We start from the raw sequence: 16396 nt of genomic DNA on the forward strand, positions 1-16396 counted from the left end.
CAGGTCGCCCCTTACAAAACCAGCCGCAGTTCCAGTGCCTCCAGTTCACCCTGGCTGAACAACCAGATTCTTGACCTCAGACGCTCCTATAGAAAAGCCGAACGACGGTGGAAGAGGACAGGTTTGGTTGTTTATCGCAAATATTTTAAAGAACTTCTAGAGTCATACAACGAAGCTGCAGAAAATGCCAGGTCTTCTTTCTTCAGCAACCTCATATGTCAAAATAAGAATAATCCTAAGGTTTTGTTTGATACCATCTCCAGCATCGTGTCTTCTCCTCCGCAGCAGGCTCAGCTATCTTCAGCTGATGACTGTAACACCTTTCTCAGCTTTTTTGCCAACAAGGTGTTGAATCTGAGATCCAGTATTCCACCAGCTACCCCCCCCCCCAAGGAGGGGAGGCTCCCCAGTGCTCCGAGTCTTTCACCTCCTTCTCCCCAATTACACTAAATGACTTAGCCTCAATAATCAGTCAGATGAAACTCTCATCATGCTCTTCAGATATACTCCCTCTGTTTTAGTCGGGTCCCTTGCCTCCATCAGTCCATCTCTGTTGACTATAATCAACAGCTCACTGAGCCAAGGCTGTGTTCCATCTCACTTTAAAAATGCAGTAGTGACTCCTCTCTTAAAGAAACCCAACCTTGACGCCAGCTCCACCAGTAACTTTAGGCCCATTTCTAAGCTACCTTTCATCAGCAAAGTACTTGAGAAGGTTGTTGAAACCCAACTCAGATCCTGGTTTTCCAAGTCAAAGATCTCTGACCCCTTCCAATCTGGCTGTCTGAAGCAACACTCAACCGAGACTGCTCTAGTAAGGGTGCATAATGACCTCCTGATGGCTGCTGATGCTGGGAAATGCTCTGTCATGGTCCTGCTTGACCTCAGTGCAGCTTTTGACACTGTAGACCACAACGTTCTACTAAACAGGTTAAATGCCCTGGCTGGGATTTCAGGTTCTGTTCTAGACTGGCTCTCTTCCTATCTCACTAACAGAACATTCACAGTGAAGTCAGAAACCTTCTCTTCAGACACTGCCTCTCTAACATGCGGGGTCCCACAAGGTTCAGTTCTAGGGCCTCTACTATTCGCATTCTATATTCTTCCTCTAGCTGGCATCATTCAATCTTTCCCAGCCATCTCCTACCACATCTACGCTGATGATATTCAGCTCTATATGTCCTTCATGCCACACCAGTTGGACAGGCTGGCCACCCTTGTACTCTGCCTGACCCAGATCAGTAACTGTCTGTCCAGCAACTTTCTTGTCCTCAATGCTAACAAGACAGAGACCCTGATCGCTGCACCCCCGGAACTTCAGCCAAAAATCGAGCAGGTAATTGCCTCCTTTTGCCCATCAGCCAAGGCCAACATTAGAAACCTAGGGGTTATTTTTGATCCAGCTTTAAGTTTAGACTCACACGTCAAAACCATCTCCCGTTCTTGTCTCTTCCAACTGAGAAACATTTCGAAAGTCCGTAAACTGGTTTCTACTGCAGATCTGGAAAAAATCATCCATGCCTTTGTGTCATCACGCTTAGACTACTGCAACGCTCTTTTTACTGGTTTCAGCAAAACCTCCCTCTCACGCCTTCAAGCCATCCAAAATGCAGCAGCCAGACTCCTAACCAAATCCAGCAGACGAGCTCACATCACCCCAGTTTTACAGTCCCTCCACTGGCTCCCGGTAGAATTTAGAATACAGTTTAAAGTTTTAGTCCTGACCTATAGAGCTCTTAACAACCAGGCTCCAAGCTACCTATCTGAGCTTTTATCCCCACACACCACATCACGGAACCTCCGATCCACATCTGAAAACCTCCTGGCTGTTCCTCGAACCAGACTAAAAACCAAAGGGGACAGGGCCTTTCAGTCTATTGCCCCCAGACTTTGGAACAGTCTGCCTTCAAATCTCCGTCTCTTGAAATCTGTAGAGGTCTTCAAAAAACATCTTAAAACTCACCTATTCATCCAGGCTTTCCCACGCTAAATATTCTAAAAGATGGCTTTGTTCTTGTTCACACCTTGACTTTGTTTTTATTCCTGATTTTGGTTACTATTGTTGTCACTGCTATTGTTTTTATGATGTTTTTATTGGTTTGAGGTATTTGCCCTGATTTTACTCATGTTGTGCAGCGCTTTGTGATTTATATCTGTAAAAGGCGCTATATAAATAAACTTTACTTACTTACTTACAAATACACCAAAAATAACCAGTAAATAATTAGCCAAAAAGTGACTCAATTAATCTGATGTCACCTATAATCTCCATTCAGGATCTAGATCATCGTGTTTTTAAATTGTCTCTGAAGAAATTTAATTCTTAATAAAAGTTGCTTTAAATTTCCTCATTTAAACTTTGACACATTTTGGCTGTGATTGTGAGACTCACAAGTTAGTTGAGCGACTTGACTTGAATTAGTGTGACGTTTATTCCCAGATATTTTTTTTATCGTGTTGATGTTTTTTCTCCACTTTTAAACTCGTTACGTCAGCCATTTTGGGCTACATGATTGCATATGGCGAACATACACAACATAGATTGCGCATGCGCACAATAAAGGACAGCGTTAATTTCGACGGACCAGACTCTTATCAGAAGACCGCGACATTAGTAAGTTTAGATCTACTTTCTATTTTATTTACAGTCTATGATTTAGACATTAGCCAGCATGTTGACATGTTGGTACGCCTAGCGTTAACTACTATTGCTTTTCAAAATCTTTTTATGGAGGAGGTAAAATGGCGCCTGGTGTCCGAGGTTGACTCCTACAGGCCGCTGTTGCAGGTAAGGGACTGTAATAATTATTTATTGTTTGACGTGCTTTTCTTACTTTTGAATGACTTAAGCAACTGTATGAATCAATAAATAAGTGGCTAATTAAGTTTAATTAGGTTTACAACCTGAGGGTGCATTCCAGCTTCGCTTAATTAGCTAAAGTTTTCATGGACGGACGGTTATTTAATTTAAAGGTGGTTAAATTGGCAATAAAAATAAATAAATAGGCGAGGAATGTTTGAATGGAGCTAAAGTTAGCTGGAGTGGAAGTGGTGATAAATGCATCGTCATAAAAAATAGGACAGTTTTTTTTCGATACGGTTCCTTGTATTTATTTTAATATTTTTATTTAACCAAACATAACATTTTCTTTCCCCCAGCGCGTTTATACATGAAGCCCAGTACAGTTTTATTAAATTTCATAGATTGCGTGAGAATGGGCAAGGCAGTTTTATTAATGTAGCACGTTTCAAACACGGGGCAATTCAGTGTGCTTAATAATAAAGAGTATAGTTTGCATAGTAAACGCTTGAAGCTTATTTTAAAATAAATGTGAAGAAAAGTTGTATTTATTTATTATTTTTGCCGATTTGGGCTGTTTTGTTTCTTATTGGACCAAAGTGTGCCACGTGACCCGGAAGCAAAGCCGTGGGTTTTTTTTTCTCTCAGCTTAACTTTTTATCCAGTTTACATCCGCACAGCATCCCGGCGTGTCTCGATCGCGTAACGCTGCTACGACGGCGTTAACGTGGTCTCTGGTTTCGTTATGAGTTTAAATGTAATGATGTATTTTTAACCGTGAGTCAGAATGACAATGAGCGGAATGACGTCCTGTCCTCAGCCCATTTGTGGTATCGCTTCTCGGCCTTTTGGCTAAGATCAAGTGTAGTATCTGTTCTTATCAGTTTAATATCTGATACGTCCCCTATCCGGGGACCATATATTAAATTGATTTTTGGAGCAGGGAGATGGAATAGGGGCTTGCTCCGTCCACTCCACGCATCGACCTGGTATTGCAGTACCTCCAGGAACGGTGCACCCCCTCTCTATGTGAAATGAAATAAAGTACGTGTTTTTCTGAAGTGAAATCACCGTAAAGCCGCATTATTGTTATATTGTATGTTACCATAACAGCTATAAGTGTAAGAGGGATCAAAGGAAAAATAAGAGCTAAGGGTATATTATCTTATTTGGAAGGAAATATTTCTGAAATCTTTCTACAAAAATTTGCAATCCCGTTCCAGGAAAAGTACACCCAATGGCAGGAAAATAAATGTGGCCAAAAACATTTATATGGAGTGGGTTCAATGAAAATAAAAACGAAGAGGTAGGGATTTTAATAAAGAACTCTGAAATCAAAGTAAAGGACAGTAGGGTTTTAAAGGAAGGTGGAGCACTTTTAGTAGTACTATCCTATAGAGGAACAACTTTTAACATTTTAAATATTTACGCTCCAAACAAGAAACATGAAAGATATGAACTGTTGGAAGCAATACGACCCCACCTTACTGGGAGTACACCAATAGTTTGGGGAGGGACTTTAACTGTATTTTACCTAGGAAGGATAGGGCTGAGGGGACAAGAAGGATACAAGTAGACACAACGTTTCTACTCTTACAACATATTGTGAGAGATTTCAAAATGGTTGACTGTTATAGAGCACTGAAAACAGACAAATAAGTCCTTATGTGGATACGCGGGGATGGGGAAAAGACATCGAGAATAGACTTCATGTTCACAAGGGATATGAAACCGCTTGAAACGCAAGTCATTCCAACCTTTTTCTCCGATCGCTCAATGTTAAGAGGGAAATTAGAAATCGGAGGGAAAGACAGAAAAGGAAATGGTTTGTGAAGATTAAACTGCCTGCTACTGGAAGAAAAAGATATAATAGCTAATTTTAAAGAAAGATATAATAACTGGCAAACGTTTTATTCGAAACCAAGGCCAAATGGTGGGAATGGGTGAAACAGAAAACAAAGGAATTCTTTATACTGGCAGGGAAAAGCAAAAAGGCTAAGGAAAACAGGAAAATGATGGGATTACAAAAAAGAATGCAAATGTACCACCTGTTGAACCAACAAGGTTTCAATTTCCATTCTGAAACAAGAGAAATAAAAAAGAAATGGAAGAAATAGTAAAAATAAAAGGACATTCTTAAAGATATTTTACGTTTTTTTTTTTTTTTGACCAAATGAAATAAAAATAATGATTCAGTCCGAGCAGCTGGATGTAAATGGCATCCAACATGGAGGAAGATGAATCGTAGGACAGCAGCAGATATTTGTCTTTTACTGTAGCACATTCCATCATGAGAGCGAGATCTTTTTACTGAAGCTCCTGGAGCAAGGAGGGAGTCATTAGGTGATGGAGATGAGGAGGAAGAAGACTGATGATGATTTAGATGTCATGAATTACACAATTTTTGCTTAATTTTTTTCGTATTGTCCATTTAATTTCAGTTACCACCAGTAAAGCAAATTAAGACACCTTGGAGAAATTCTTTGAAGAGGACAACCAGCTGCAGACATTCCAACAACAGCCTGTTCTTTCCTGGCCCAGGATCAGGAGATCAAGCTGTCCAGCAGCCTGACCTCCATCCCCTACAAGGAGAACACCACCCTATGGTGGTGGAGCAGAAGACACTCTGCTCCTGCTGTCAGGACTGGCTCAAGGCATTCCGTGTGAGCAGGCATCCTCCACCGTCTGAGAGTGAGTTCTCCACAGCTGGAGACCAAAGAAGTCCAGAAATACAAATAGAAAAAATGCTGGAAGTGCTGCAGAGGTGTGAGAAATCTTATCTGGTGCTCTTCAGCCAAGGGATCCACATAAATGTTGGCAAAAGGAGGTCTGAGGCACTCAGGAGATACAAAAATAAGCCTTTATTAGTACGTGGCTTAAATTGTTAAAAACATCAATGCCAACGCGTTTCAGCCCACAGGGCCTTCGTCAGGGCTCAAAATGTTTGTATGCTCACTCACTCCCATGTTAAAAAGGCCAATCAATGACACCTGCCGAAGCTGGGCAGGTAGACAGCATTCTGATTGGATGACGAGTACAACACAGAAAACTTTTTACATCTAAACAATCCTGTTGTAAGGATGAATACTTACAAATATTGAATTTTACTTATAGAATTTGAGAAAAAATTATAAATATGGTAAACAAATTGTAAGAAAACATGAGATAAGGAGCTAAATCTAATTCTCCATTAAGACCTGGGAAATTAGTAGCTTTTAGTGTGTAAATCCAAAATGATTCTCTTTTTAAAAAACTTGCAAAGAGAATCATTTTGGATTTACACACTAAAAGCTACTAATTTCCCAGGTCTTAATGGAGAATTAGATTTAGCTCCTTATTTATAATCTCATGTTTTCTTACAATTTGTGTACCATATTCATAAGTCCAGAAACATTTTGTAGCCCCTGACGACTTGTACGAAAGATATGTTATTAAACATGACTTATTCTATAATCAGGTCGATGTTCAGATCAGTCAGTGCAATTGATTATTGTGACATATTAATAAGTACAGAATGTATTAATGACCTAATTAATCAGGATAGGAAGAGATTTTCCAGGCTGGTACATTGAACTAACAGACGAATGCTCAACTCTAGTTAACTTACATCTAAAATAATAACATGATGTAATTCATTCTGAGTCAGAAAAAGGAACCTCATTTTGCCCGCAGCCAATCAGGAAGAAGAACCGTCTGTAGACATTGCACGACTGCATGATTTCTTTAATGAGGATGTGGTGTTGACGAGGGCTAGTGGTCTGGGGAGACGATGATTTTTAATCGGCTCGTTTAAAAACAAGACTTTTCCAAAATGATGGAACATTCTTCAGCTGTGGGCTTCAAATCCTGCCTTTGATTCAAAGCTTATCTTACTTTATGGAGAGCGTTTATTTTAAGCGCTTGGATCTCTCTCAAAACATCGTGTTGACACAAATCTGCTGTATTTTCCCTCAGACTCATCTGCTTGTAAGTTTATATAAAACCATACAAACAACATGTGTATGTTTATTTATGTGGCAGATGCTTTTATTCAAGGCGATGTACAATAGTTAACCTATAGGGCATGTTGTGATCTGTGGGGGAACCGGAGTACCCTGAGGAAACCCACGCATGCTTATTTGTATAAGACCGCATCCGGGTTTCAAACCTGCAACCTTCTTGCTGCGAGGCAACAGTGCCAACAACTGCGCCACCATGCAGCCCTGTACTTTTTCAGCGTGACTCTGTAATTTAAGTCTAGCAGACACATCAGGACGCTCGCTGTCCTGCTACAGATACTTTATTAAAAAGTGGAAACAGCAAATATTTAAACATTTAAATGATAGTAACAAGCTTTAACTGTGTAAAAAAATACAAAAGGAACGTCACAGCTGGCAAACGGCATCAATTAGTGCAAAAAATACTAAAGTCACAAGTTTTATCTCGTGTACAAAATGAAATAGAAACCACAGCTGCAGTTCTGCGTCGGTGCAAATCAAACGAGCTCCAACCTGCGGTGCAGGGCCATCGTGTTGAACCAAACACAACAAAGACTAAACAGCAGCATCTTTGGAGTCAACAGCCAACTTAAAGTCCTCAAAACGTTCAAACTTGATGCCCGTGAGACCTTTTGATGAGGACATCTTTTTTACAGGGCAGAAGGCCTTGTTTTTGTATTTGTTGTGTCCCTGGGTCATCTGTCCACAGATCGTGCAAACAGGGTTGTTTTGCACCCTGGATTTTTTTCTCCCCACCAAGAAGGAAAGCCCCTGTTGTTTCCGTTTGTAAAGCGTGGCCCTGGACCACGATGGGGATGGAGACGAGGTAGCCGTGGCCCCAGGAGGCTGGGAAGACACAGAGCTGGACTGAACAGGGGTCACCTTAGGCAGAATGGGCCTGACTGCGTGCCCAGGGGATTTAGAGACTAGAGAGGCGGAGGAGGCCACAACGGGTTCACATCTCATAGGAGTCTGTGATCCAGGCTGTGGCTGGGGAGCAGACCGGGAGACGGGCATCACGAGGTCTGTCCTCTTCGAGTCCTTGGTCCCTGCTGTGCTCTCTGTGAATTTAAAGTCAGTCACAGGGTAACTTGGCGGAGGGAGGACAGCAGGCTGAAGAGGTGTTGGAGGAACGTCAGCCGCTGAGATGGATGTCAGCTTGGTGACTGGCTGTCTGGTGGCGTGGAAGCTCAGTGCGGGTCCAGATGTTGACGGGATCTGAGCCCTGTGGTGCAGCACATTCTGGGCCTCTGCCAGGAGAAAGACCTGGCGAAGGAGCTGTGCTGAGGGCAGCTCTCTGGCAGGAGGCGGGCGCTCAAACTTGTGGCGGAAAGCAGAAGCGACCCCCCCAGGCTTCACTAATGTCATCAAGAGCGTGGTATACAGATCTATACGGTGAAGATGCTCGTCCGTGTGGAATTCTTGGATTAGGCTCCACACCTTGACCATGGCGTTGTCCTTGGTTCTGTCACGGAAAAGCCGCACTACGTTCTTATCCACCCCGCACCTGTTAGAGTAAAAATGTTCAGTTTCCTTTCAGACAGACCTTACTAGCAGAACTACCAGGTGGAGACCAGACTCACTCGCTCGTGAGCACAGCAGGAAACAAAGCTTGGTGAGCCTCGCTAAGCTGGGACACAACAGCAGGGTCCCACGCAGGCCACCGTCCCACGGTGCCTCCTCCTCCAGCTCCGGCAGCCTTGGTGCACGGCCCGCAGCACAGCACTTCAGTCAGCAGCGTGTACCAGCTGGACACGTCACAGATGTGGCGTACCTGTGGGACAAATGAGATTCCTTGTGAAAAAGTTGTTTCATACTTTGTTTTACGTGCAAATAGGGCTGGGCGATGTGACGATTTTAGACCGTTTTATGATCTACGCATCTGACGGTCTGTCATTTTTGAGAGACCTTTTTATCACGATTCACAGCTCTGCTGTTGAATTTCTGCCTCTGAATGAAAAGGGAACTTACCTCCGGCGGATGACACGCCTTTGTTTGACCCTTAACCAATCAGAGTGAGTCGTAGTAATATATTAGTGCCCCGCTTGTTTTCACCTGTGTGTGAACAAACATGGCTTCGGCCGCGGCTGAGAGCGACAACGAGGTTTTCGTTCCGAAGAGGAACGCCTCGTCCGTTATATGGAACTGGTTTGGCTTTTCACCAGATGACAAAGAGCAACGAAACGTCATTTACAAAGTTTGCAAGGAGAGCGTCAAGGCAAGTGATGGCAACACCACAAACTTGTTTAATCACTTGAAAAGAAGGCATCCCAAACAATACAACGAGAGCCAGCTGGCAGCTAAAGCTAAAAAGCCTGCGGCTGCAGCGGCTAGTGCTTCTTCCAGGCAGCAAACGCTAACAAACACTCACAAAACTCCCTACGACAGAGACAGCAGACGATGGAACAGCGTGACGGATGCAGTGACGTACCACTTGGTTAAAGATTTGTGTCCCGTGTGAACAGTAGGAGCGGGATTTAAGAAAACGATAAAAACGTTGGATCCGCGCTACGAGTTTTCCAGCCGCAAGTATTTTTCGAACACCGCCATTCCACGCATGTACGCTGAATGCAAAGTGAGAATTTGCAGAAAATATTCAGAATGCGCAGTTTTTTGCTACCACCAGGGTATCTGCAGGTTGAAGGGAGCCAAATTTAAGACTTTTTTAAAGACTTTTTTTAAGGCCACTTTGACCAAATTTAAGCTATTTTTTAAATTAAATTTAAGCTATGATTTCCAGCTATTGCCTGGAACCGGTGCTAACCACGTCGCGAACGTGGGATTAGCCATCCAGTTACTATTAATGTTGCCCTTCCCCATGGCGCAAACTCCCACTAGCGTGCTCATCTAAAAATAGCCCCCTTTCACAAACCAACCGAATGTGTACGGTTCCGCTTACGCCAACATCGTACACAAAAAATGCTGAACTAACTAGAAATTCACGAAAATTTTATAGAAATAAAAGAATCTTGTTTATTGGGCCTTTGGTCATTTAAGACCTTTGGAAATTATTTAAGGATTATTTGTCATTTTTAAGGATTTTTAAGGCCTTAAATTTGGAAAAGCAAATTTAAGACTTTTTAAGGACCCGCGGATACCCTGTACCACAAGCGATGTCTGGTCCAGCCGCACATCAGAGCCGTATTTGAGCTTAACTATCCACTACATGAGCAACTGGGAGCTACATAGTATTTTGAACAAGTTAATGTTTGCACAATACGTTTGCAATTGACATGTTTGCACTTTAAATATGTTTACGATTTTAATTTATGTTAAGTTACTTGAAAAAGGAGAAAAACTGATTTTTGTAATAGTTTCTCTCAGGGCTTTTATCATCTCTGGTGTGAGTTTAAAATATAAGTGTGTTAGCACTGTGTTGATTATCCCTAATATGAATAAATGTTTGTTTATTCAATGTTTCTCTTCTTTAATACGCAATTGAAGTTAAGCTATTCATGGATAAAAAATCATGATAAAATCGAAATCGTGATAAAATATTGGAAAAATCGTGATATTCTATTTTTGCCACATCGCCCGGCCCTACGTGCAAAGTCGTATATATTCTGTTAATATCTGGTGAGACAAACCTGGTGATGGAAGCCAGATTGGTACAGGTACACATCGTGTCCTTTCCCCGCGCACTCATCTCCACGCGGACACTTCAGGGAGCATCTCCAGACCCCAACAGGTCTCCAAACAAACACCCTGCTGCGGAAAAAGAGCTGAGGTCCAGGGACAGCTCCTCCAACGAAGCCCGGTGGTTCTGGAGGGTAGAACCACATGCAGTCTGATCTAATACCCCGGCGATTCTTGAGGAAACCGTTTTCATCCCTGTAGACGGGAGCGGGCGCGTAGAGGCCTCGTTCCTGGTCCTCCCTAAGCCACGTCTGGTCAGCCAACGGGATACCCCCCTCATCTTGCCAGGCTTTAACCCAGTCAAGCTCCCCCTGCAACACAGGGACTTTAAACCGCCTCATCGCTGACATGTGGGACACAAATAACCCCGATGATTCTGGTTTTGCTTACATCAGAAGATGTAGGATGCTGGGGTGGGACGTCTGCGTCTTGCTGCTGTCGGAAAGTGTCCTCGTCTGGATTTAATGTGCTGCTGTTTTGCTGCCTCGTCCCAGACGGTAGGAGCAGCTTGGATTCAGCAATGTGTGGGTCCAACACAGCAGCAGAACATCCAGCAGCGGACGCGAGACCAGGAGGACCAGCAGGAGCAGAGGGGCCAGGAGGACCTGCAGCAGCTGTAGAAGCAGGAGCAGCAACAGTCTTCAGCAGCTTCCTGGTCTCTGCGTCTCCTGTTACTGGGCGCTCTGAGGTGAGGGAGTCTAAAAGACCACAACAGCTTTGCAATGTGCATCGCTTAAACTCAGTGTGACCCATTTTTCTCTGCCTCTTACCTTCCACAGAAGCAGCCACCTGTTCATCATCATCATCATCATCCAGCGACGACAGAGGGTCTCTCTGGGAGGAGCTCGATTCTTCCTGCTGAGGAAACGGGAAAAGCATCAATTAAAATTGTGTTAAATGATGTTTTTTCTTGTCTAACATTTATGGCGGCTTTCATCACAGCTCTCACTTGTTTCCTGTCATGGACGTACTTCCTGAACCTCCTCATCTGCACACTTGTGGAACGAGTCACCGGCGTGTTCAGCCATCTCGTCACAGACGTGTGAGCTCTCTGGATCGTCTCCTTCTGCTCCTGAGTGAAACGCTCCGGTTCCCGTTTCTGGATGGAGAAGCTGCTGTAGAGGTCCCACATCTCCTCAAAAGTGTGATGCTCAAACCCCGTCTGACCGTGGATGCAGCGGTCGACGTCGGCCTCCAGCGTGTCTGGCGCTTGAGGGAAGCTCTCTGCGTACTCGGTCAGAAAGTCTTTCACCCACTGGTTCACGGCGTCTCCTTTCTGTGCACAGAAACTTGTTTAGATCCCGTTTCTTTAAACCAACTGAGGCGGTCGGTAAGTCATGCATAAGGAAAATGCTTCTGATTCATCAAGTGTTTAACAAATAAAACATTTCCTTTGATAAGTTATCCAACAGGCTCGTGGCTCAATGGATGCAGGGATTCAGCTGCACCAGTGGATCCATGAGCCTGTTAGACCACAGATGATATGAGCACCTGATGATGAACTAAGATGCATTTATGTCATGCATGACCTAAATATGGTGACATAAATTCATTTAAAGCAGAATGATGAATAAATTCTAGTAGAACATGTTTTCAGCAGCAGCAGCTTTCCAACACAAACTGCAAACGCCACATGGAGTGATTACGTGTTTTTAATATTACCAATCCTAGTAGAAATACTAGTATTAATACCACTAGAACAACAGATTGCTCGTAGATTTAAACGGTTGAAAATTATAATACAGTTTTAATCCAAACCTTTAAAATGTTTGGTCACCATTGCTGTGATTTTATGTTTAAAGTAGTAAACACACTAAATAAACGCCTCTACCACAATGACACTAAGCTCGGATAAACGACGAACTTACCTTTTTAAACACGAACTGGTGAAGTTTAGGCTTCTCGCAGGTAAAGACGTCCACAACTCCGATCTCTAGCTGAAAGTTTGTTTTGACCCCGAAGCGGAACACGTGGTCTGGAGAGAGGCGAAGCAGCCCCACGCGACCGGAAGCGCATAAGTCCAGATCGTAGAAAATACCACACCTATATAATGTTTGTGGGACAGATTCCTACATTGTGTGATTTGGAGAGCTCAGCGCGGTGCGTTTACCACGGATGTCTACAGCCGACTGTTCAGTTTCCTGATTGGCTGTTAAACACACAAACAGTCGACTGTAGACAGTTTGGGCTTTCTGATTGGCTGGTCTACATCCGACTCCAGACACCTCCGTTTCCTGATTGGCTAGTCTAAGGACATTATAGACAGTGTCCTGTTGGCTGGGAGTGAAATGACGTTCCGTGTTCTGATTGGCCACACCAGATCACATATATTAAAATAATTTATTTGATATTTTATGACAATGTAAAACTGCTAAAATGGCAGAACCTGTGGTGCAATGCAACATTTAAAATAAAAGTTAAGAGTCTTTATTTTAAACATACAAGTCCATAGCAGTATGTTATAAAATAGGAGAAAAATGCTTCAGATAAATAAAAAATAACTATTCATTGCATAAGTATAAGTGATATATAATCTTTCTCATATGGAAGATTGTATTTTTTTTATAATAAAAATGTTGCATCGTGATTTGTTTTCTACAAAATTGGCCACCGTTTTTTTGACAACTCCCTTACAATCTGCCACATTTTAGGGACTCACCTGAAAACGATGCCGTTTAAATTGACCCTGAACATGGTACGGTATGGCACTGATTACAACTGTTAGTGAACTGGTCCGAGGAGTCACCAGCAGCTGCATAAAGAACACATCTTTAGACATTTACAAGTGAGTTAAACTTCAATTATTTAAAAATATCTGAACATCCAAAATAAAATCTTGTGCCAATAAAAAACCTACAACCTAAATAGTTAAGCTGCTGGGTTCTTCACTGTAACAGTTTTATATTTAAACAAAGTTAGCACACATGTTGTTTATGTGTTCAGTTAACTAATACATCCAGCATGCATTCAGGTGCTCTTCTGTTTCAGACGGAGAGGACTTTAGAGAAGAGCAGCAAAGAGGCTAAGGAGGACTGGGAGGATGGACTGGGCGATGTGGCCTAAACTTTACATCACCTGAAGCATGCGGTGATGATATTTATCACCTTATTTTATTTTCTTCTGTTTAGGATTTTGAACATTCTCACAAACCAGATCAGCAGAACAAATACTTCTAAAGCACATAGGATGCCATTTAAAGAACATTTAACGTGAAAATCTTTGGATTTGAACTCACCAGATGAACCGTTGGCAGAGGAAGAAGAGAATGGTTTTGATCGCTGTGGCATGAGGGTTTTTGATTAGTGATTAATTGAACAACAGTGTAAAAACTGATCAATAATATTGTAACTATGGCAACAAGGTCTGAGGAGAGGCTTACTGAGATGGTGAGTTTGTACTCCAGGGAGTGTGAGAGGTGAGGGTGAGACCGAGTAGTAGCAGGAGATGCTTGGTGCAGGTACAGAGGATGATGATGATGAAGATGGCGAAGGTAAAGATATTTCAGCAGGTGAGTGACAGGTTAGTGTGGATATGTTGTGGATGTAGAATGGCGGCAGAAGGATTTGGTGACAGAGAGCGAGCCGAAGCAGTCGTGGAAAGCTGAAGAAAGCTTGGGTATGATGGAGAGGAAGACAAAGAACCTGAAGAGACTTGAAGGAACGGCCCTGAAGAAAATCAACAGGTGAGTAAAAACAAGATGAAATCATTTTTAAAGATTACCAACTAAACTTGAATAGGAGGCTGGAGGTTGCCACAAACTCTTTCAGACATCTGTGATCCTTTTATCCTCCTACGTGATGCAGGACACGCCTGCTGTCACCTCCAGACAAGGAAGAGCAGGTGTGCATCTCCTCCGGGACCATCCAGCCAGCAGAGTGAGTTAAAAACAGAATCCACACAACCCAGCCATGATGTGCAAATATCAAACACCATACAAACAAGTATTTCAATGTGGTATTTGTAGCCCTGCAGTGGTTTCCACAAACATTTTCACTGTTGGGTTGTCCCGTTGACCTTTTCGTACTATAATGTTTCTAGTTAGGATGCTGCCTGGACACCTCCCTGGTGAGGTTTTTCAGGCATGTCAAACTGGGAGAAGACCCAATGGAAGACCCAGAACATGCTGGAGGGACTATTCCCAGCTGGCCAGGGAACGCTTTGGGATTTCCTCCGAGGAATCTGAAGAGTTAACGGTCTGCTCTGCTTGTGTTCTCAATAAAGAGATCTGACCACAGGAACAAGCATCAGCCTCAACTTGTAATTTTCCCTGAATAGGTGGCCCACATGACCTGAACACATAAAAAATATGCAACATCTGATGTTTCAAAAGCTATACGATCTCAACAATAACAATTTATGACATTGAATCCACATAAACATGCTGAACACAAGTCATGTTAACAATCAATCAGATCAATAAAGCTTTATTTATATAGCGCCTTCTGCAACCCTGTCGGGTAGCCCAATGCGCTGAACATAGTACATGACAAAGTTAAATATGGTGAATAAATCGAAAATAAAAGCAGTTCAAATTACAAAAAAAGGTAAAACATTCCAGTAGAAGACAAATGGGTAAAACAAGGGATAGAGTGAACCAATGAAAACAGGGAAATAAAATCAACATTAAAGATGGCCAAATTCAAACATGTTCAGGAAACACCAAGCAGAGGAGGTGGGTTTTTAGGTCACTCTTAAAGACTGGCAGAGATGGGGACAGCCTAACTGAGGGTGGCAACTGGTTCCAGAGTGACGGTGCTAGGACTGAGAAAGCCCGGTCCCCGCGAGTACGACACCTCGAACGAGGGACAGCGAGCAGGCCTTGGTCAGAGGAGCGCGTGATGGGGAATGTTTGTTCAGGAGAGTGGCTAGATAGGGGGGAGCACTACTCTGGAAGAAATTGTACACAAAGACGAGGAGTTTGAAGTGTGAATGATAAAAAACCGGAAGCCAGTGCAGGGAGGTCAGAACCGGACTGATGTGGTCCCGTTTCCTGGTCCCAGTCAGGAACCTGGCTGCGCTGTTCTGCACAACCTGTAGGCGACACAGTGATGACTGACACAACCCTGCATAGAGAGAGTTGCAGTAATCAAGCCTAGAAATTACAAATGCATGCAGTACCCGCTCCAGGTGGGCTCTTGACAGCATAGGCTTGATTTTTGCAAGGCGTCTCAGGTGAAAGAAACTGGACCGGATCACAGAGTTGATGTGGGCATCAAATTTAAGTCCAGCATCAACTTTCACCCCCAAACTGGTGACGACTGGTTTTGAGTAGGGAGAAAGAGGGCCAAGATCAACATGACGATCCACATTCCTGCTGTTGGGGGTGAAAAACAATGAGCTCTGTCTTTCCCTCATTCAGATGCAGACAGTTGGCCATTAACCAAGACTTCACCTCATTAAGACAGGACACAAAGGACTGGATGGAGTGTCCTTTCTCCTGACACAATGGAGATTAAATCTGGCAATCGTCAGCATACAGATGGAATGATAGGCCATGTTTACGAATGATTGACCCCAGAGGAAGCAGATAGATGGTAAACAAAAGCGGACCAAGGATCGATCCCTGCGGGAGCCCCAGCTGAGCCCCTCCCAAGAAGAAAAAACATCACCCAGTTTAACACAGAATGTCCTGTTGTGGAGATACGATCTAAACCAGTCCAGAGCAGACCCTTTGATCCCAACCCATCGTTCCAATCGATCAAGTAGAATCGCGTGGTCAACTGTATCGAAGGCTGCCGTCAGGTCTAACAACAGAAGCACCACAGATGTACCCTGATCTAGTGATACATAGATATCATTTAACACTAGAAGTCCCAGAGAAGGGTCATTTAACATTTCTACCTTTGGAACCCAGAGATGGGTCGAGTGACCTGAAGGATTTTAGCTAACATTGTGTAATGAGTTGTGAACAGCCACTTTTGTTTTGTCAGTAAGGTTTTCCAGGTCCAGCTGTGAGCAAAGACCAGAAGCATTTGTGTCTAAG

The 16396-nt window shown here is 43.2% G+C and overlaps 1 protein-coding gene and 1 non-coding gene across 7 annotated transcripts; one reads left to right on the forward strand and one right to left on the reverse strand.

Annotated features, from left to right (window-relative positions):
- The first annotated feature begins 3632 nt into the window (after nucleotides 1-3632).
- LOC129164648 (U2 spliceosomal RNA) lies at nucleotides 3633-3823 on the forward strand. The gene has a single exon (XR_008564175.1). It is a non-coding gene; the product is annotated as a U2 spliceosomal RNA (small nuclear RNA).
- A 2977-nt stretch (nucleotides 3824-6800) lies between these two features.
- Nucleotides 6801-12554, reverse strand: LOC107374568 (uncharacterized). 6 transcript variants are annotated; one of them, XM_015942729.3, is made up of 7 exons: nucleotides 12282-12554; nucleotides 11385-11689; nucleotides 11184-11271; nucleotides 10804-11111; nucleotides 10365-10724; nucleotides 8361-8551; nucleotides 6801-8284 (listed from the first exon to the last, which is right to left on the reverse strand). In XM_015942729.3, the coding sequence occupies exons 2-7, from the start codon at nucleotides 11439-11441 to the stop codon at nucleotides 7333-7335; spliced, it is 1956 nt and encodes a 651-aa protein (XP_015798215.3). In that variant the 5' UTR covers nucleotides 11442-11689; nucleotides 12282-12554; the 3' UTR covers nucleotides 6801-7332. The 6 variants fall into 6 exon arrangements, with proteins under 6 accessions (XP_015798215.3, XP_015798214.3, XP_015798210.3 ...); XM_015942728.3 differs by having other exon boundaries at nucleotides 10804-11027; nucleotides 11363-11689; XM_015942724.3 differs by having other exon boundaries at nucleotides 11363-11689.
- Nucleotides 12555-16396: the final 3842 nt, after the last annotated feature.

The sequence above is a fragment of the Nothobranchius furzeri genome, chromosome 19 (genome assembly GCF_043380555.1).
Source record: "Nothobranchius furzeri strain GRZ-AD chromosome 19, NfurGRZ-RIMD1, whole genome shotgun sequence".
NCBI lineage: Eukaryota > Metazoa > Chordata > Actinopteri > Cyprinodontiformes > Nothobranchiidae > Nothobranchius > Nothobranchius furzeri.

Excerpts from the sequence above, each read along its gene's own strand:
- LOC107374568 (XM_070547560.1), bottom strand. The coding sequence starts at position 11,545 with ATGTGGGACCTCTACAGCAGCTTCTCCATCCAGAAACGGGAACCGGAG. Across the intron at positions 11,272-11,362 it reads ACGTCCATGACAGGAAACAA|CAGGAAGAATCGAGCTCCTC; the intron begins GTGAGAGCTGTG and ends CCGTTTCCTCAG. Across the intron at positions 10,725-10,803 it reads AGCATCCTACATCTTCTGAT|GGGGAGCTTGACTGGGTTAA; the intron begins GTAAGCAAAACC and ends CCTGTGTTGCAG.